Here is a 19758-nt window from a genome sequence, read left to right on the forward strand (position 1 = left end):
ATAGCTCTGATACCACTTTGTTGGAAGGAAGTTTTGGGTAGGTGGAGAAAGTGTTTAAATATTTTGGGTGTTTAGAGAAGAGGTTTGGAAATTTGGAGTTTGAGTAAAAATTAGAGAGAGAGATAATTTCTTTGTAGAAAGAAGAACTTTTTATTTTAACTTGATGGAAACTCGAGTACATCATCCCTATTTATACTAGTGGCATTCCTAAATCAATGGATAAGATTTTGCCACCACAAACTTAATCTAATGGCTAGAAATAAATCTCTAGAGTTTTCTTCACATTTCCTATCTTATCTTTATCTTTTAGAGTAGTCTACGGATTTCTCTAGAATAGGCTTCTAGAATATGGACCTACTACAATACATATTTGGGCTTAAAACTCGTAATGCCCAAAACTAATAAACTCAAAATTAATTTATTATTTCAACAGGCTTCACCGCGGAGTCCTTCATAGTCTTTGTAGATCATCATCTTGTTTTTGTGTCTCTAGTCTTATCACTTCAAATAAGAAAAAAACTAGTTTGTCTGATGAAAATAGATTGTATGGTTGAGGAGATGTAATATTAATGTTGGCACAAGAAAGATTGTTATAAGTAATTCCTACCACCTGATATGTAGGGCTATAATCACTGTAATTATTTCTTATTCCGTTCAACTACTCGATGTCGACTCTATTTATTCCCTTTATTTCTGACCCTCTGAGTGCGGCTCCGAGTTGACGAGCATCATAAAAAAAAAAAAAAAATTCTGAAATTCATGCCTGACCCTTCAAGACATCATTGAGAAACACGTTTCTAAGACTCGAAGCGGAGACGGAGAACTTGAATATCTCGTTGATGTTCTTCTCAGGCATCATAAGGCTGGTATTACCGTAAGTATTATATATGTTTATTATTTAATTATTTATTCTTTCTTGCGATTTGTTATACATGAACATGAACGAAGCTAGGAATTCAGGTAAAGGTAATGTGCAAAATATAATTCATGGGGGGCTAATTTATAAATTATTAAGGTAAAAAAGTGTAAAATTTTATTAAAAAATAGGCAGAAAATGCAAAATATATATATTTTTTTAAGGAGAGGCTAAAGCTTTCCCTGGCTGGGAGTAGCTTCATCCTTTGCATGCGAATCTTAGTTTGGGGTACACATTACCCACAAACTCCCTTTAAGTAGATGGTATATCGATTTTATTCACTAAGCTAAACTAAGGCATCTATTAAAGTATTTTATTTGTGGATCAAATGAAACAAAATATATCTGGCAGGACATGTCCGCTGGCGGATATGATAACTTGGTTACAGTTCAATTTCTATGTTAAAAATAATAATGACCATTTTCTAAATTAAACATATGTCTATTATATCTTTTCATAAAATCTGATAAGTACATAATGATCTAAACCTATATTTTTAAGAAAATTATAACTTGAAATGCCAACATTATTATTATTTAGTCAGCATTTCACTTATGTTTGAAATACAATCACTGAATCTCGTGTGGCATAATTAATTTTTATTAGTTTTTATTTTATTTTATATATTTTTGATATTTGTATGCAGTATTTAAATCAGTAGTTCAATAGTTCATCATCCTTTTAAAATTAGTCCAAATTTAATTTTATTACAAAATTAGTTCACCAAATCTGCAGTAAAATAAAGTAAATGGAAGAGTAAATTAAATTAACTCTTCTCCAAAGCTAACTCTTTTCTTATGCACCTCTCGCGCAACCATAATAAATTAAATTAATTGTAAGAGAAAATTAAATTAACTATATTAATTACGTAGTATTAAATTAACTTCGCATTAAATTAAATTCACTAAAAAAGTTGATTAAATTAACTCTTCTCCGACGTGCCTATGCTCGTCACCGTTGCCGCCATCGCCGTCGCTATCATTGATGACTCTTTTCTTATGCACCTCTCAAGCAACCATAATAAATTAAATTAATTGTAAGCGAAAATTAAATTAACTAGATTAATTACGTAGTATTAAATTAACTTCGCATTAAATTAAATTGACTAAAAGAGTAGATTAAATTAACTCTTCTCTGACGCGCCTATGCTCGTCACCATTGCCGCCATCGCCGTCGCTATCGTTGATCACTCCGAGTTCCATGTTGACAAAACCGTCGGCGAGTTCATCGAGAGCCACCGTGATGAAAGAAATGTAGTTAATAAGGATATAATGGTACATGTGAAATTTTGTGGGCTATTTATTTATAAAATGAAACTTGGACTAAAACCTTAAAATGAGGTATTAGAAAAGCTAGTTGCAAAATGTTTTTGATTTGTATATCGTTAATTTATGTTATAATAGCTATTTTCTATAATACATAACATTGACTATTTATCAAAGTTTAAGTTTCTCCGTGGTTAGTTAGCTAAAAAAAACCTTATTTTTAATAAATTTGATACCAATGCAAATTTCTTTATGAGATGATTATTTTAACACCAACGAAGATATATTATATTGTGTCGAATATTTATATTAACTGTGATTAATAAAAAAAATCAAGTACACATGAATTTTAGAAAGAAAAAAAATAAAGTAGACATTTATATAATTTTAAAAACTTGGGTCTATTTTCACTTGCGTCTATTTTCTTTAGGAAGGCTCTCAAACCAACCATTTACCAGCTTATAAATTAGTCCGATTATAATACGGTGATCGACCTGCAAACACAAAACATACAGCAACTTATTTAATTAAATTCAAGAGATTTATTCCATAATAAAATCTCTAAGGGTAGTTGTCACATGTTGTAAAATCATTTGGAGAAAATAGGAGAACTTTTTTTTATCGGGACAAGAAACGTTGCCCGTTATTGTGAATATTTTGATCAACAACAAGCTTTTGTTCATATAGGTCATTTCAGTCTAACAACTAAAGAAATTTAAATCAGCTAAAAAGTAAGTTAATATGTTCAAATGTTAGTATGGCTTAAAAGAGAAAATTGACCACAAACCTTATGCTCAACGTGGCAATCTTTGCTTCTAACAAAATATATTTACTATTATTAATTTAATGTGGTAATGCTATGGACCTACGTGCAATTTGATAAGACAACGCACAGAAGATAATGCCAGCAAAATGTCATCCTTTACACAATGCATTTTTTTTTTGTCTAAGAGCATCTATTCTTTTGACCAAGAAAAAATGTATCACGTGGTATAACTGCATCATAGGCAAGGCCTTGCAGTTTGATTGGCATTATAAATTGAGCAGATTATGTGATTGGTGTTACTACATCACAGAGTAAAACACATAATACAAGAAATCAAAATAGTAATAATAATAATAATAATATGAAGAGCGGTGGCAAGATTGCGATATTGATGGCTCTCATGGCGTTGATGGCTTCGTTGTCCTCAGGAGAGCAGATCATGGAGGCTCTCGGTAACCGAAAGCTGGTTCTGATGATGCTCTCGAGCCCACAGCCCAACTGTTATGACCTAGGCCAACCTTGCGGAGCACTTCACCATTGTTGCGATCCACACTGGTGTGACGGTTTTTTCAGCGGAACGTGCCAAACCTGCAGGACCGTAGGCCAATCTTGCGTACAAGGTCCGTCATGTTGCCCTGGCCTTTTATGCGCTGACATTACAGGTTTCACGGGTTATTGCAAACAATGGGATACTTAGATATCTCTCAGCACATATTCTCTACAATAGGGCTATATAATATAAATATATATATATATATATATATATATATATAGCCGTGTTCTTAATAGTATTCCAATAAAATGATGAAAATATACTCTACCCTTGGTGTAGCTACTATCGTCGTCTACTGTTTGCTTCTTGCATTACGTGTGAAACTTTCGTCGTCCATGTGTTCCTCTTTCTGTGTTGCTTAATTAAATAAACTATTTGTGTTGTGTTTGTTCTCTGCCTTCAATCCAAACAAGTATTTATATAAATGTTGCATGAAGTAGTCAGATCTATGTTTCGTTCACGAAGAAAGGTAAAACGAGAAGCCTAATTCACGAAATACACTACACAAGGACAATATGGCAAATAATGAAAAATTAAGTAGTATTATTTCGGAATTCAACCATATATATGTTTACAAGATATTCCTTTTACTGATTTTTTAATAACTAACACCAAATAAGAACTGGGGAAGAGAGAAAAAAAAATGAGATCCGAAATTTCACAATATCATTCATAAATTCGAAGAAAAATAAGTGTACTAAACAACAAATGACAACTCTCAAGAATCACGATAACAACTATAACCAACAACAATTCGTATGCATGGACATTATCACTAAAATAATTTTGAAATATATAAAATTGATTTGCAACACATGTTCACAAGTTACATCACAACTTCAAACTTTAACATAATAACATGTTAAAAGAGGTAACCTAGGCAATGTTGAACTCATATTTTATTACCAGAATCCAAAGAAAGAAAAAAAAAAAAAAAAAAAAAAAAAAAAACAAGCAGGAACGAAAGCAATAAACTCCGTAGTCATACATACATGAAGTAATAGAAACTCCGTACTACATACATATTTTGCTTATAGAGTATAAATAAAAATTAAATTTAGTGCTACAAGAAACAATTTCGTCAAATATAGCGCTGAATTAAGACTCAAATATTTTTCTATCCTGGTTAAACAGATTCAATAATATTATTAATGTTTATGTTTATGTAGAAGAAGTGTCTTTTTAATAAATAGCGTTAAAATTCTCTGATAAAAAGAATTTAATGAAACTTTTTTCCTTACCCCCTAAAATATCAATATTAGTTTACAAAAAAAAAATGATAGCTTACCTCAACTTGCACATATCATAAGAATGGAAATGAGACATGATGATAGACTTCATAAAGAGGCATTTACTTTTAGTACTTTATGACAAAATAAGGAATCTTTTGTTGACCTGAAAAATTAGTACAACAATTCTCATGAAATACATTGAGTTCCGAGAACGAGGTCCCATGAATACTAAGTGTATAGACAAGATTTTTTCGATATACAAACTAATCTCATAAAAGGAAAAAAATAATGGGGAGTTTAAGAAAGTAAAAGCTATGACAAGTGTGCTTGTAAAAGTTCTGTCCCTATTCCCTTGAGTTCTCCCTCTATTTATATTGCTTTGAGTCGATTACATGAAGTGATCAATCCCACGCTACTGACAGTTACCACATAACTGCTCCTTGCTCATACGTTCAGTGGATAGTTATTCTTCGTCCTTTCCTTGGTCGTAGCTGTTGAGGTGAGCGTTTTATTTGATTTATTTACATGTGTTTGATTTGTTTGACTAGTCTTTGACCTATCGGGTTCTCTTCTCTTCGAAGTTCTGCGCTGTAGGGGCCGTTCTTAACTTATGAACGAATCGTTCCTTATCTTTCATGAGTTCTCGGGCCTATTTGAATCGAACTCTAATCAGGATTGCTTTGGTGCTCGGCATTCCGAGGAGCCTCTTTGTCCGTTTCGGATTACTTGAGTAACAACAGCCTTCCAGTTTCTTAGTATTTTAACCAAACTGATAAGGAACTATACAGTCTAATCTTTCATTCAATTAAACGTTACACATTTTCACTATTTTGTCTTATCGGCTTTGGCCGAGGTGGGGTTTTGCTTTTCCACCGTTTAATTTCTTTTCAGACGAATAAAGAGGATGTCGTTTTATGTTCATTTCGTTTGAAACGAAACGACCATTCCGTGTCCGCCATTAGATTTGCGAAGCTTTCTTCATACGCTTCATCTGAGCCGTTTGTCATCAAAGTATATAAGGCCCCAATCCGAGTTTTTGGTCTTCATTTCGCCATTTCCTCGGGATTTTTGCTTTTCGTTTCTCTTTGATTCTCCGGCGATTCTCTCCTTTTCTGGCGTGATTTTTGAGTGAAGACTTGTTAGCTCTCCCGCCTTCAAATCTTTTGGGTAAAGTGTTTATGCTTTTTTTATGTGGTTTCTGTCCACAATGCATGTGTTTTACTTAATATTTGCATAGATGTGTTGAGGGTTGCGTTGTGAGTCTGCACGGTAATTTATGCAAGGAATTATACGTGATATCATAGGAAAAGGGTGGTCGGTCGAAGCCGAATGACTGAAGCTGATCCCGAAGAGGTTATCCTCCCATCCAAAAATAGTGTCTCTTTCTTTTGAGACCGTGAGTGGTATCCCGTTCCAGAGGTTGGCTGGGACCATCCTGTCTTTGCCATCGAACTTTCCCAAGTTTTTCACCGTCTTCCCGTTCATCCCGAGCTTATGAATAAGGAGCTCGTGGACTTGATTTTTGATTCCTCAAGGTTTTATTGCAGGGAAGAGATGTCTTCTGAATCGAGTGCCCTTGCATCCTCGGAACGAGTTAGCACTCCTTCGAGCCCGATCTCGGAGCATGTGTCATTTTCTTTGCCTGAGATCAAGCATGCAGCTACGGGGCTTGATTCTCCGGCCGGTCCAAGTGGTCGGACCTTTGGTGTGGATATTTCGGAAGATGATCTAGACGAGGACGTTCTAGAACGTAGGGAAGGTCAATTCTCGGCCTCCCAGTAGACATCTCGGGTTTCTCCGTCGTATCGAGAGAGAGTACGTAAGGAGTTCCAGATAGGTATTACATTGTCGGTCCCTAAGGAGCACGAGTGGGCCTGTAGCCCTTCGCGTGGGAAATTGGGCTTAATGTTGCCATTATGAGGGTGATTGGCGGGTTACCTATGCATTTGCTCATCTCTCAGTTTGTGACCGACCTGAGCTGTGCTCTGACTCAGCTCGTCCCCAACGTTTATCGGATATTGGTCAAGATGACAGTTCTGTAGGCCAAGTTCTATGATGGGCCTCCGGTGTTGGCGGATTTTGCCTAGTTTTATAGTTTGAAATCTTGCCTCGATTAGCATGGTTTTTACTTTGCCTGTGCGCACGATAATTCCGAGAAGTCGTCACCTTTCTTCCAACCAGTCAGAAGAAATGGAAAGATTAACTTTTTCTGGGTCGAAGGTGATTTTTTGTTTGATAAACGTGTGATTGCTTTTGAGTTCTCGGTGCTCAATGCGGCTTAGTCTCTTAAAAAATTTCTTAGTTTCGCTTTTAATTACTTTGTCTAATTCCTATTTTTTCTTGTTCTCAGGTCCATTGCCTCAGTACGACGACGAGGACCTTCCTGATCGATCTCAGATATTTGATCTGTCAGAGTCGGATCGGTCGACTTATGTTTTGTCAGACCCCGACATCTTAGAACGCAACTACCTTTACCCTTACTCAAGTAAGGTGTTTCTTGTCTTACTGCTTTCTTTTTAAGTTTACTAACCTTATTAATTTAGTGAGGTTTACCTGGTCTCTTATAGAGATGGGAAGAAAAAGTGAAGCTCTAACTGATGTTTTAGCCAATCCCAAATGTCAACGGGCGGTTTATAAGACAGCTACTCTGAGCAAGATCACGACTCCGACTCTGTCTAAAGCAGTTGAGGCTCTGAAGGCGCCATCCTCCAATGGCGCCGAGCCTTTCGGTGCTTGGGATCACTTGGCTCCGACTATAGCTTTCCTTCAAGGACATCTGTCTCTGGATGATGTCCGAGCTATACGGACCAAGGCGGCCGTGGGTCGCTTGGAATTAGTAGCCGAAGCTACTGCTCTGGTATGTGCCTTTTTCTTTTTGAACTTTTACCTTAGTGGTTTTATGTCATGGTTTGCTTTGGTTTTATGCAGTCTCTTGCTGGGCCGTGAGCTTCGTGGACACGGTTGGCGCCGAGCTTCACTCGCTTAAGAAAAGGAACGATCGTTTCCAAAGGGAGCAGGATGCGACTAGATCCGAGGTTGAGAAGATCAAGTCAGAGCTAGAAGAGGAACACCGTGCCGATCTTGAGGCTATTTCTGTCGCGGCTCGCACTGAGGGAGTGGAGGCTTACAAAGCGTCTAAGGATTATCGCAACATACAGGACGATCTTTATAACGCTGGCCTCGTCGAAGCAGTCAAGATCTTGGGTCCAAGGAATCCTACTTTGGATACCACGGATCTGGATGATGAATCTGAATCGACCGAGGATAATCCAGACCAAGAGCCCACATCAAATGCTGTCGTGGACGAGCCTGAAGAAGCATGATGGAGAAAATACTCCATCTTTTATTTCTTTTTTTTTTCTTGTTGCTCTAACCCAATAGGTTTTGAACTATTTGGTCCGTGATCGGACGTTTTGTTATTGTAATATTATTTTTGCTCTAACCCTAAAGGGTTTTGAACTATTTGGTCCGTGGTCAGACCTTTTATTATTGTAATGTTATTTTGGGTTAAACCCTCTTGGGTTCGGTACAATTGATCACTTGCTGGATCTTGTTCTATCTGTTTTTTGCTTTAAATCTTTGAAGTGAAAATATTATTAAGTAATATCTGTCCTAGTCGGGACTATACATAGAAAGGTTTTGCAAAAAAAGAAGAAGAAAACATCAAACATTTAAATGAGAAAAGAGATTGAATGGTAAAATATTATAATAAGAAAGGATATCGAGTTATCAGGGCCAAGATTCTGTAACTTTGGCCTTGACCTCCTCAATACCTTCTAGAAAATATTTAGTTTATACTAGTAATTTTTTAGTGAAAGCAAAGAAAGGAGAAAAATAGAACAATATATTGACATGTCAAAATTACATTGTTTCATATGAGTACGGCCATGCAGTTTTTGAATATAAAATGTACATAAACTTGCGACCAAGCCGTTTTTTGAATTTTTAGCAAAGTTTTAAACTAGATGAAAAAAATGGCGGAGGTGCTCGGCATTTCATGGAATTTTTTTTCCATGTTTCCATTCAGTTGCTGTAACCGGTACGCCCCGTTCCCTAAATATTCCTTGATGATGTATGGTCCTTCCAAATTTGCACTGAGTGATTTTTTTCCATGTTTCCATTCAATTGCTGGAGGAAAATCTTTCGAATGACTTTATCACCAATCTTGAATTTGCGGGGTCGGACCTTCCTATTAAAGTACCAAGCAACTCTTTGTTGGTTAGCTAGATTTCTTAATCGAGCTTTTTCTCATTTTTCTTCTAGTAGATAGAGGTTTAAACAGAGGTTTTCAGTATTTACCTCTGTTGAGTAATTTTCCCTTCGTATTTTTTAGATCATGATGTTAGTTGGAATTAGAGCTTCGGAACCGTATACGAGAGAGAAATGCGTTTCTCTAGTTGCGGAGTGGCTGGTTGTTCGATAAGACCATATGACTTCGGGGAGCGTTTCCACCCAAGCACCTTTGTGGTTGTCCAGCTTTGTCTTCAGACCATGGTTGATGGTTTTGTTGACAGCTTCGACCAGCCCATTTCTTTGTGGTCGGACTAGGGTGGGAAACACTTTCGCAAATTTTGTTTGAAGGAATCGCTATCAAATTGGGTTCCGTGGTCGGATACGGTTTTGACTGGGATTCCAAATCTTGTTATGATATATTGTGTGCCGTGATTTTATTCAAGGGCTCAACTTCGACCCATTTTGGAAAATAGTCAATAGCTACAATTGTTCGAATAGATCTAGGATTAAGAAAAGATTTATCGCTTCTACCAAGCGGTGGAATATAATTTTTTTAAAACACGTAAAACATTTTTACAACCTAGACAAAGCGCATGAACATATAATTTAAAATTTTAAAACTACATTTAGTTTTTACTCGGTACCAACCTCGAATGGAGCTTGAACGATGAGAAGCATTTGGAAGGTTGAAACGTTCCTCTCCCGACACAGCTCGCCTTACCTACTAATCTTCTTGAACCTGTGAGCAACCGCGAAAGTTTCTACCACTAGAGTCTTAAGAGAATGGTTGAATTTAGTGTGTGGACACTTTTAAACATGATGACTCAAGAACAAGTCTTTGAGCCAAAGAGCTAAAACAAATGCTAGGTCTAACGAGGACCTAGGTGCCAAAACAAAAGAACAAGAAGGGTTAGAGAAAGAGAGAGGGGCGGCCAAACAATCTAGAGAGAGAAGCTCTTAATCTCAAAAATTGTGTGTTGTGCGTTGTGAATGAGGTGGTGTATTTATAGGAGGAGGATTACCTTCAAAAGGTAGTTTCCTCTCTTCTATAAAATATCACATATTCATGAGCACATATTTGCTTCCCCTTTTCCTCACGTCACACGTCCAAATTGAGCTAGAAGCAAATTTGAATCCTCTTTTGATTGCCCTCCTTGCCTTGGCCGGCCATATCACTTTCCTTCTAGATTGGAAATTTATTTTCTCTTTTTCTTTTGGCAAGTATCTTCATACATCAATACACAAAATAATTCTCTTTTCTCTCTTGGTATGGACGGTTTGAGTGCTTCGAGAAGGAGCTTCGAGATGTTTCTTCATGTTCATGACAACATAAGAAAAATCCATTAAGAATTTTCAAGTAAAATTCAATGATATGAAATTAATCCTCAAGGCCCAATTATTCATTATGGCCGAGTAATCTAAATTCGTTGTCATCATATAAAAATGTCTAAAAAATTATTTATTGATATTCATACCATCCCATGTCCAAAAAGACAAAAATACCCTTTAGACAATTTTCGTAAAACTTGTCTAGTTCTTGTTTGGACTTAGCTTCTAGTTTAACTAATCCTATTCTAATGACTTGTGGTAGTAACCTCATGGATCCAAATGAACAAAGCTTGAGCTAGCATACTTGGACTCAAAAGTTCACAAACCTTTTCCAAGTTCTAGCTTAATGTCAACTGACTCCACTAAAGAGTTTACACTGAAATCTCTCGCGTCAAATGAATATATTTTCTACTCAAGAATTCTACTTAATTGTAATGAGTGGATCCATTGAATATTATCTGTGTTTACCCTTCATGAATATCATCAACTAGATGGGATTTACAAAATTACCATTTTACTCTTCTTGTTGTTATTTCCTCAACTCCTTTGTTGCTTGTGAATAAGTTAGAAACAATGTATTGACGAGGAGCTAACAAGTCACATTGATTCATCCAAAGGAGTCATGACTCAATTTGGACACTTGGCCAGTTCATTTATTCACATTCCAAGGAACAAAGCATGAGGTGATATGCATTGCATTTCAATAATCTTGTACATGAATTTCATATCTATGAGATCTTCACAAAGTTACTCATGACATCTTCATAACTTAGTACTTCACCAATAGGTCTTGTCTATATCACTTAGTGAATCTAGAACTCTTACTTTCTCAAATGAAAATATGTAAGCTATGAAATGACATATCTCATTTAAGGATTGAGGTAAGCACGATGCAATTCATACGTAGTGACTTCGAGACATAAGAGGTTAAATGGTTTGTTCTTATTCTGTCTCTAGAAGTGCACTGGTCAATTCAGTACCTTCAGAAGACACCTAAGAAGAAATATAGAGTCTCCAACTCTCAATGTCTCATAACCAGACATCATAGATTCTCTTAACAATCATACTAGGATCAATAGCCATTTGATCCTTAGATTGTGAATATACTGTTTTAAGTAAACCATGAAGAGTTTGTTCATGCAAATCCATATTTGACTCTTCGTTTGTTGCTAGGTTTGTTTAAAGAGTAAAGACTATAGTTTTATCATAAAGCTTCAAATAGACAAGGAAGAATGAATGAACGTTTCAACTTTTATTAATACTTTGGCAGTTACAAGCAAGAGCTTTCGTGAGACTTGATTACATCAAATGTACATAAGAAATGACTAATACTCTTCTTGTGGGCACCATTGACAACAACAATGGCGTATCTGCACCCTCCTTTTTGTGTTGGTAATGCTCTGATGAGATCTATCCCCCATTCTACGAATGGTACCAGGCATGTCACTGAAAGGAGGGGAGAAGGGGGTAGCCGTGATATCCTTGAGAATATTTGGCATTTGTGGCATTTCTGCACCATGTTCCAAGTGTCCTCCTTTACTACGGGGTAGTACAATCCTTGTCGGAGTATCTTTTGTGCTAATGCTTCCGCCCTAATGTGATTCCCGTAGATTCCCTCATGGATCTCTCTGAGGGCGTATTCTTCCTTGTCCTCGTCTAAGCACGTCAGCAAAGGATTGGAGAATCATTGCTTGTAGAGCGTGTTCCCTTCGATACATATCGTCCTGCTCAGAACTCTAAGTTCCGTGCTTTTGACTTGACTTTAGGTAGGGTTCCATCTCTCAAGTACTCCTTGATCAGAGCCTACCAACTTGTATGTTTTCTTACTTGAAAGTCTAGGTTCCCTTATTGAATTCTTGGGTGGTGGATCTGGATGACGGGGACAGGGTTGGAAGCTGACCCTTGTGTGGCTAACTTATCCAAGGTGTCTGCTACTTCATTCATGGAACGGGTAATTTGAGTGATCTTGCAGCTTTCGAAGTGTTATATGAGGGTGCGAGTTTTCTCGGCATATTACGACACCTTTTTGCATTTTTCTTGAAATTCGTTCTTTATTTGGTTAATTATCAATTGAGAGTCAGATTACATTTTTAGCCTTTTGATGTCTAAATCTTTAGCTATTTCTAGTCCATGAATCATGGCTTCGTACTAGGCCTATTTGTTAGACGCATTAAAAACAAATTTTAACGCAAATTTTATCTGGTATTCCTTTGGTTCGGTGATAGCGATTCCCTCTCTAGCGCCTTTTTCGTTTACTGCGCCGTCCATGTGCATCCCATGTAGGGTATGTATATGAAATCGACATTGGAATCTGCCATGGCCTGCCCCTTGATGGCTAGTCGAGGTTTGAATCAGATATTATATTGCGTTAGCTTGATCGACCACTTCATAAGCTTCCCTGAAATGTCTGGCTTTTGAAGGATTTGTCGTAGCGGGAAATTCATCAGTACCATGATGGGGTGAGCCAGGAAGTATTGTTTTAACTTCCTTGAGGTAGTTGTGAGGGCCAAAGCTAGTTTCTCCAGCTCTGGTATCATCATGCCGCCTTGTTGAGACGCCGCGAATTATAATATACTGGAAGCTGGTGTTTTCCGTCATTCTTTATTAGCACTGATCTTAGTGCATGTTTCAAGACAGGCAGATATATTTCTAAGGGCTCTCTGTCTTCCATCTTTCTCAAGGTCGGAGGCCAGACGAGGTGCTCTTTCAAAGACTCGAAATCCTTGTTTCATTGCTCGGTCCATTCAAAGTCTTTCGAGCCTCTTAGTGCATTGAAGAAATGGATACTTCGGTCCTTCGATCTGGATATGAATCAACTCAACGCTGCGATGCATTCTGCTAGCTTCTAGACTTCTTTTCTATTTTGTGGTGGCTTCATGTCCAATAGAGCTGTAATCTGCTCGGGATTTACTTCTATCCCTCGCTCGTCGACGACAAATCCGAGGAACCTTCATGCAGAGACACCAAAATTACATTTGATCGGGTTAAGTTTCATTCGATATTGTCGCATAATTTCAAAAGATTTTCTTAAATCCTCTGTGTGTTCATTTATTTTTCGACTTTTCACAAGGAGGTCATCGATTATACCTCCATAGTGACTCCGAGTAAGTCTGCAAACATCTTATTTACTAGTATTTGATAAGTAGCTCCGGCGTTTTTTGATCCAAAGAGCAATAATGTATAGAAGTAAAGTCCTCGGTCTGTTATGAATGCGGTATGATCCTGGTCGGGGTCATACATAGGGATTTGGTTATATCCCGAGTAAGCATCCATGAAACTTAACAATTCATGCCCGGCCGTAGCGTTTACTAACTGATATATCCTCGTAATTGAAAAACTATCTTTTGGACATGCTTTGTTTAAGTATGTGAAATCCACACAGGTTCTTCATTTCCCGTTAGGTTACTTAACTAGTACCGGGTTGGCTACCCAACTTGGATATTTAGATTCTCGGATAGATTTGTTGGAGACTAGCTTATCTACTTCTTCTTACAAAGCTATGTACCTTTCATTATTCAATGTTGTCGTTTTTTTTTTTTGTCTAATTGGTTTTTCTTTGGGGTCTATATTTAGCCTATGACACGCTAGCTCGGGATCTGTCCCTACCATGTCGGCTTGACACCATGCAAAGATATCTAAATTTTTTGACAAGAGAGAGATGAGATCTTTTTTGGTACCTGAGTAGAGATGTTTTCCGATCCTTAGTGTTTTCGACATTGATGTTCATCACCTTGTGGGCATCTTTACCCTGGCTAATCTTGAGGTAGTCGGTGTAGCAGCTTCTGGTCAATGCATGCGTACCTTATACCTCCCCGACTCCTTGATCGGTTGAAAATTTCATTTTAAGATATTCCACCGATGTTATGGCTTCGAGCGCTTGTAAGGTGGGTCTTCCTATAATAGCATTAAAGGAAGACTTACCCGGGACTACTACCCATTGGATGTTTACGGTTTTTGTCCTCGAGTTCTCTCCCAAAATTAGTGGGACTGAGATGATACCTTGTTTTAAGGAATCACCCGTGTATTCATAGAGGTTTTCCGGAGAGGGAGCCAGTGATTTTCCTCATAGAGGATATCGACAGCACTCCCGGTATCCACCAAGATTCGATGAACGTTCCGATTATCGATGAGGGCAAAGATGACCAAGGGGTCATTGTGTGGGAACAATACCCATTGCGCGTCTTTCGCTGTGAAGGTGATTGGCTCCGAGCTGTGCTTGATGATCTTCCTTGGCCTTTGCTCGGCTGTGAAGAGGATCTGCCGATGTCCTGCTTGAGCTTCCCTTACATAATTATTTTGGGAACTTCGAGTGTTCCTTCCTATGTGATGCCCACTCAAGATTAGAGATATTTCTCCATAGGCTTCCCTCTTCTGCTCTTTGGGCTCTTTCTGATGTGCTCGGAACTTGTTTAACGCTCCTCTACCGATTAGAGCCTCAATTGCTTCTTTCAAGTTGAAGCAACTGCTGTTTTGTGGCCGATGTCGTGGTGGAAAGCACAGTTTTTGTTTTATCGCCCTTTCAGATATTTTTCTTGATCCGGTTGGGAAGTCCTCTTGATCTCGAGTAAGGCGGTAAATTTCTTCTATTGAAGTGTTCAAAAGGTGATACTTATCATACTTACGCGCAAAATTCTTTTGTGGCCCTGCTCCTGATCGGATCTTTTTCGGAGGGCGCACATCTTCAGACCAATGTCCCCTTTGCTCTTCTAGCCGAGGCTTTGAGACTTCAACCTTTCGTGCCGTCAGCCTGGCCTCCTCGGCATTGATGTATTTATGTGCCCTTTTGAGTAAGACGTTGTAATCTCGATGACTGGTCATTTGGAGGGACCACCAGAATTCTGATTCTGTTCGGATCCCCGAGGTGATACTGAATTGTTTAAAATTCAGATCTTCCACTTTTAGCGCTTGCTCAGAGTAGCGGTTAATATTTTTCTTCAGTGTTTCATGATGATTCTACCTCACAGCTAGGAGCCTTTCCTAGGGAGTTTTCCCTGACCTTGAGCCAATAAATTGCTCCATGAATTTTCTTGCTAGCTGCTTCCAGGATCCTATCGAGTTAGGCCTGAGTTTTCGATACCACCTTTTTGTCGATCCTTCCAGGGTGATTGAGAAAGCTCGGCACATCACCTCGGGACCTGCAAAAGCATCCATGATGAAAAGTATCAAGGTGATCTCTGTGTCCGTCTTTCCATCGTACACCGAGATGCTTGGCATCCTAGAGCGATCCAGCAGCGGATGTTTTAACACTCACGCTGTGAATGGAGACATGGCTTCCCCATCGTTTATGTTTTTTGTGTTTTTTATTTCTACAAAAGAAATCAACAAAATTAGTATTCTTGAAGTAAATAAATCCGGAAAATAATAAAACTAAATTCAATATTTTTCTTCCTTGCAAATTGTCTAAAAAAAATATAAAAAGCTTCAATGTTAGCAATATTATGGAAATATTGTACATGAAAAAGAGATAATTTGCGAAAAAAATTAAATAATTATTTCGAAAACTAATAAAATTTAAACAACAATAAAACCAGTATAAACCTCAACTGGTAGAAAACAACAGAAACGGAAAGAAAGCATCGAAGCCCATTGGACAATTTCCTTGAAGCTTTTTATTGCCCTCCCACGGGTGCCGGTATTCTTGAGCGAAAACCTCCCAGCATACAATGACGAAACAAGACGAGCTATGCACCACAAGACTCGAATTCGGCGAACTAGAACCTGAATGAAGCTGCGGTCTCCTTATATAGGAAAAACACAATTTTGGAGAGAGGGAAATAGGAAATTCGTTGTTGGGTGTATTCAATTGAGAAGCTGAGGTCTCCTTATATAGGAGAGGCAAGCAATTGGTTATAGACGTTTTAGCCAACGCATTTGTCTTAAAGCCTCCTTAATGCTCATCCATAATAGCAAATTTAAACACAAAATGTACAATCCATTGATTGCACGTTTACAAGGTTGAAAATTACTCATTTATTGCTTGTCGGTTACGAACCATGCAATAAACCATTTATTATTTATTTAATGAATAAATAATTTATGAAGGAATATCTAGCCAAACAAATTTAGACTTGGAGAAGGCCCAAGCCAAAACCCGGCCCAGCTTGGTTGGGAACGATTGGACGGACGGCGAAGGCGCGTGTGTGCACGCGTGTGGTGGACTTGGGATTCTCTAAGCACTTGCCCCTCTACAAAATTGGGTCACCCTTCGGAACCCAAACCCTTTTGACCAAATTTGGTACAAAAATAAAAACAAAATTTTGGAGAGAGGGAAATAGGAAGTTCGATGTTAGGTGTATTCAAATGAGAAGCTGAGGTCACCTTATATAAGAGAGGCAAGCAATCGGTTACAAACGTTTCAGCCAACGTCTATTGCCTTAAAGCCTCCTTAATGCTCATAAATAATAGCAAATTAAAATCCAAAACGTACAGCCCATTGAATGCACGGTTACAAAGTTGAAAACTGCTCACTTATTGCTTGTCGGTTACAAATAGGAATGGCAACGGGTACTGGTATAAGGCCTGGTATACCTATTCCAATTTCCGTACCCGCTATAATGTTTTATCCGTTACCCGGACCCGTTTACCCGGGTTTTGAGATGGGCCGGGTAACGGAGATACCCGCCGGGTAAGCATGTTAAAAATATTGGACCCGTTACCAGTTTTAAAAAAGGGTAGCGGGTCGGGTAGACCCGCTTACCCGTTTATCAGTTTACAAAATAAAAATCCATCAACAATATAAAGTTTTAAAAAAAATAAAATGTAGGTGAAAATATTCAAAATGCTACTACAATATAAATAACATTAAAATTCAAAATAAATAAATAATAAATACAAAAGAAGTCTTCATTGCAAATTGGGTCATCTTCATTTCAACGTCACCACACCAAAATTGTTTCCTAAAAAAAATTGGTTGGAACATAAATGAAAGAACCAACTTTTCATTATTTGTTTGTATAAAAACAATGTTTAATCACAAAGATTCACCGGTATACATTCATTCAACAAATATACTTTAATCACAAAGATTGATTAAATATCAAAATGTAAAAAGTTGTTTTGTGGTGACTATACATTGATATAATTATACGAGCTGCATCGTCATTTATTTTTTACAACTACATTCCATAAACTTATAATTATAAATAAAAAAATTCACACGGCTAGAAAAAAAATATCTCTTTCAGTACTACAAAAAAGATTTTTGGACGCAGACGTGTATTGGATGCGACTAATCGCATCGAATAAACTTTTAGATGCAACTAGTCGCATCCAATGGAGTCATCGAGAAACAAAAAAATCTCGCTCATTTAAGTAAGAGTATAGAAGTATATGTTAAATCCGAATATCAGGGGTGAAATCCATCACCTAATTCCATGACCGAATCATGTTGAATAATTAAGAAAACCTAAAACCAATAGCGGAAGCGTACCTGATGAATCCATGACGGTTGGTCTTCCAGATCAACACATATTTCTTTGAGAGTCCCTTCAGTTCTCTCTGGCTCACTCTGACGACGGGATATCAGGAATGACAAGAATGTTACGTGTGACCTGGGGACCACCCATATTTATAGGGAAACCCTAGGTTACCCACTACTACAAATGTTGGATTATACAACCCACTTTCTACAACGCTTAACATAAGCGTTGTAGAAACTAGGGATTCTACAACGCTTCACATAAGCGTTGTAGAAACATAGTGTTTCTACAACGCTTATGGCTAAGCGTTGTAGAATCTCGGTGTTTCTACAACGCTTACAGCTAAGCGTTGTAGAAACTTAGTTATTCTACAACGCTTTTGTTAAGCGTTGTAGAAGTACATAAATTTTAGATTTTCCACAACGTTTACACTATCCGTTGTAGAATCCTCGCCGCGGCACCACGTGATTTATGCCTCGGCGAGAACTTTCTACAACGCATGGTAAAAGCGTTGTAGAAGGATGCGCCTCGCCGCGGCACAATTTCAACGTCGCCGCGGCGAAACGTTCTACAACGCTTGTTTAAAGCGTTGTAGAATCTATTCGCCGCGGCGATAAATATTTCTCGACGCGGCGACATAATTTCGCCGCGGCTAGAAATATCATTTGCCGCGGCGAGGTAGATACCGTGGCCAAGCAGTTTTTTTAGAAACTGTCTCGCCGCGGCGAGTGAGGATCCTCGCCGCGGCGAGACTTTCCTACAACGGTTATAATATCCGTTGTAGGAACACCTCGCCGCGGCGAAGACATATTTTCGCCGCGGCGAGGGTTTTTAGGTTTTCACTATAAAAGGCCGTTTTCAGTTTTTTTCTCATTTTTTCCAATACACACACACGAGACAACCATTTTCGGCCGCATCTCTCCAGTTTTTTTCTTTCAAAATCCCTCGCCATGTCCTCGCCGCCCCAAAATCTCGCCGTCGCCTTGTCCTCGCCGCCATCTCTCTCTCGCCTTGTCCTCGCCGTCACTTTTCTCTCGCCGAGTCCTCGCCGTGCTTCCTCTCGCGCCTCTCTCTCTCTCTCTTGCCGCCTCATTGTAAGGTATGATTTTAAAAGTTTTTTAAGGTGTATATTGATTTAATTTCGTGTTGTTGATATGGATTTCTTGTTGTTTACCCGAATTGCATATAGTTTGATTTTTTGAATTCACAAATTTAGGGTTTTGTTTGATTTTCTCTTTTTAGAACAAGAAATTAGCGTTTAGCTTAGTGGAATTTGAATGAGTGAATTTAGGTTAGTGGAATTTGAATGAGAATTTGAGTTAAATTGAAATGTCCGGATTGTGTTTGACATATTGTTACATAGGTTAGTGGTTAAAATGGTTATGTATATTAATGTTGAGATTGAATTGTTTATGAATTTGTGATTGATCGAATTGTTCATGAATTTGTGATTGGTCGAATTGTTTATGAATTATTTGTGATTGTTGGAATTGTTTTTATTTGTCATGTTTAAATGTATATTCTTGGAATTGATATATAATTTGTTATATGTTAATTGTACAATTGTTTATGATTATGTTTTGTAGGAGCTTGAAAATGCCTCGAACTAAAAACACGGCCTCCAAGGCTCCGAGCTCTTCCAGAGGTCAGAGTAAAGTAAAAAGCAAACGACCTCATCAACAGTCTCCCGAAGAGGACTACAACACGAGTATCTTTACTAGCAAGGTCGCGGAGGAACGCTACGACAAAATCTTGCCGCGTAACATTATCCATGAGAGAGGATTCAATGTAAGCAATACGTCGGATATAGGAAAGCAAATCCGCAACAGCATAGTTGGTCATGATTGGGGGAGGTATTGTGCTGTACCCGAGTTCGATTCGAACGTCAACTTCGTGTACGAATTCTACGCAAACTTGCCGGACTCCCAAGCTGATGTTGTGACGGTCCGTGGGAAACGGGTCGATATGAGTATCGAAGCTATCAACGATCTTCTTGGGACCCCAGATGTGCCTTTCGAGAACGAGGGCTATCGAGAATGGCTAAGA

The 19758-nt window shown here is 38.1% G+C and overlaps 1 protein-coding gene and 1 long non-coding RNA gene across 2 annotated transcripts in view; both read left to right on the top strand.

Annotated features, from left to right (window-relative positions):
- The first annotated feature begins 3013 nt into the window (after positions 1–3013).
- LOC149397951 (uncharacterized) overlaps positions 3014–19758 on the top strand; it is a 50549-nt gene continuing 33804 nt past the window's right edge. The window contains exon 1 of the long non-coding RNA XR_016297147.1: positions 3014–3735. This is a non-coding gene — a long non-coding RNA (uncharacterized LOC149397951). The remainder of the gene's footprint in view (positions 3736–19758) is intronic.
- LOC149397952 (uncharacterized) lies at positions 6209–8271 on the top strand. Its single transcript, XM_089615706.1, has 4 exons — positions 6209–6952; positions 7083–7217; positions 7300–7589; positions 7661–8271. The coding sequence occupies exons 3-4, from the start codon at positions 7302–7304 to the stop codon at positions 7676–7678; spliced, it is 306 nt and encodes a 101-aa protein (XP_089471832.1). The 5' UTR covers positions 6209–6952; positions 7083–7217; positions 7300–7301; the 3' UTR covers positions 7679–8271.

The sequence above is a fragment of the Urtica dioica genome, chromosome 5 (assembly GCF_054948205.1).
Source record: "Urtica dioica subsp. dioica isolate 48M chromosome 5, U.dioica_male_clone48M_v1_H2, whole genome shotgun sequence".
NCBI lineage: Eukaryota > Viridiplantae > Streptophyta > Magnoliopsida > Rosales > Urticaceae > Urtica > Urtica dioica.

Bases quoted from the DNA above. Each gene is read 5' to 3' on its own strand.
- LOC149397952 (XM_089615706.1), top strand. From the start codon at position 7,302: ATGGGAAGAAAAAGTGAAGCTCTAACTGATGTTTTAGCCAATCCCAAA.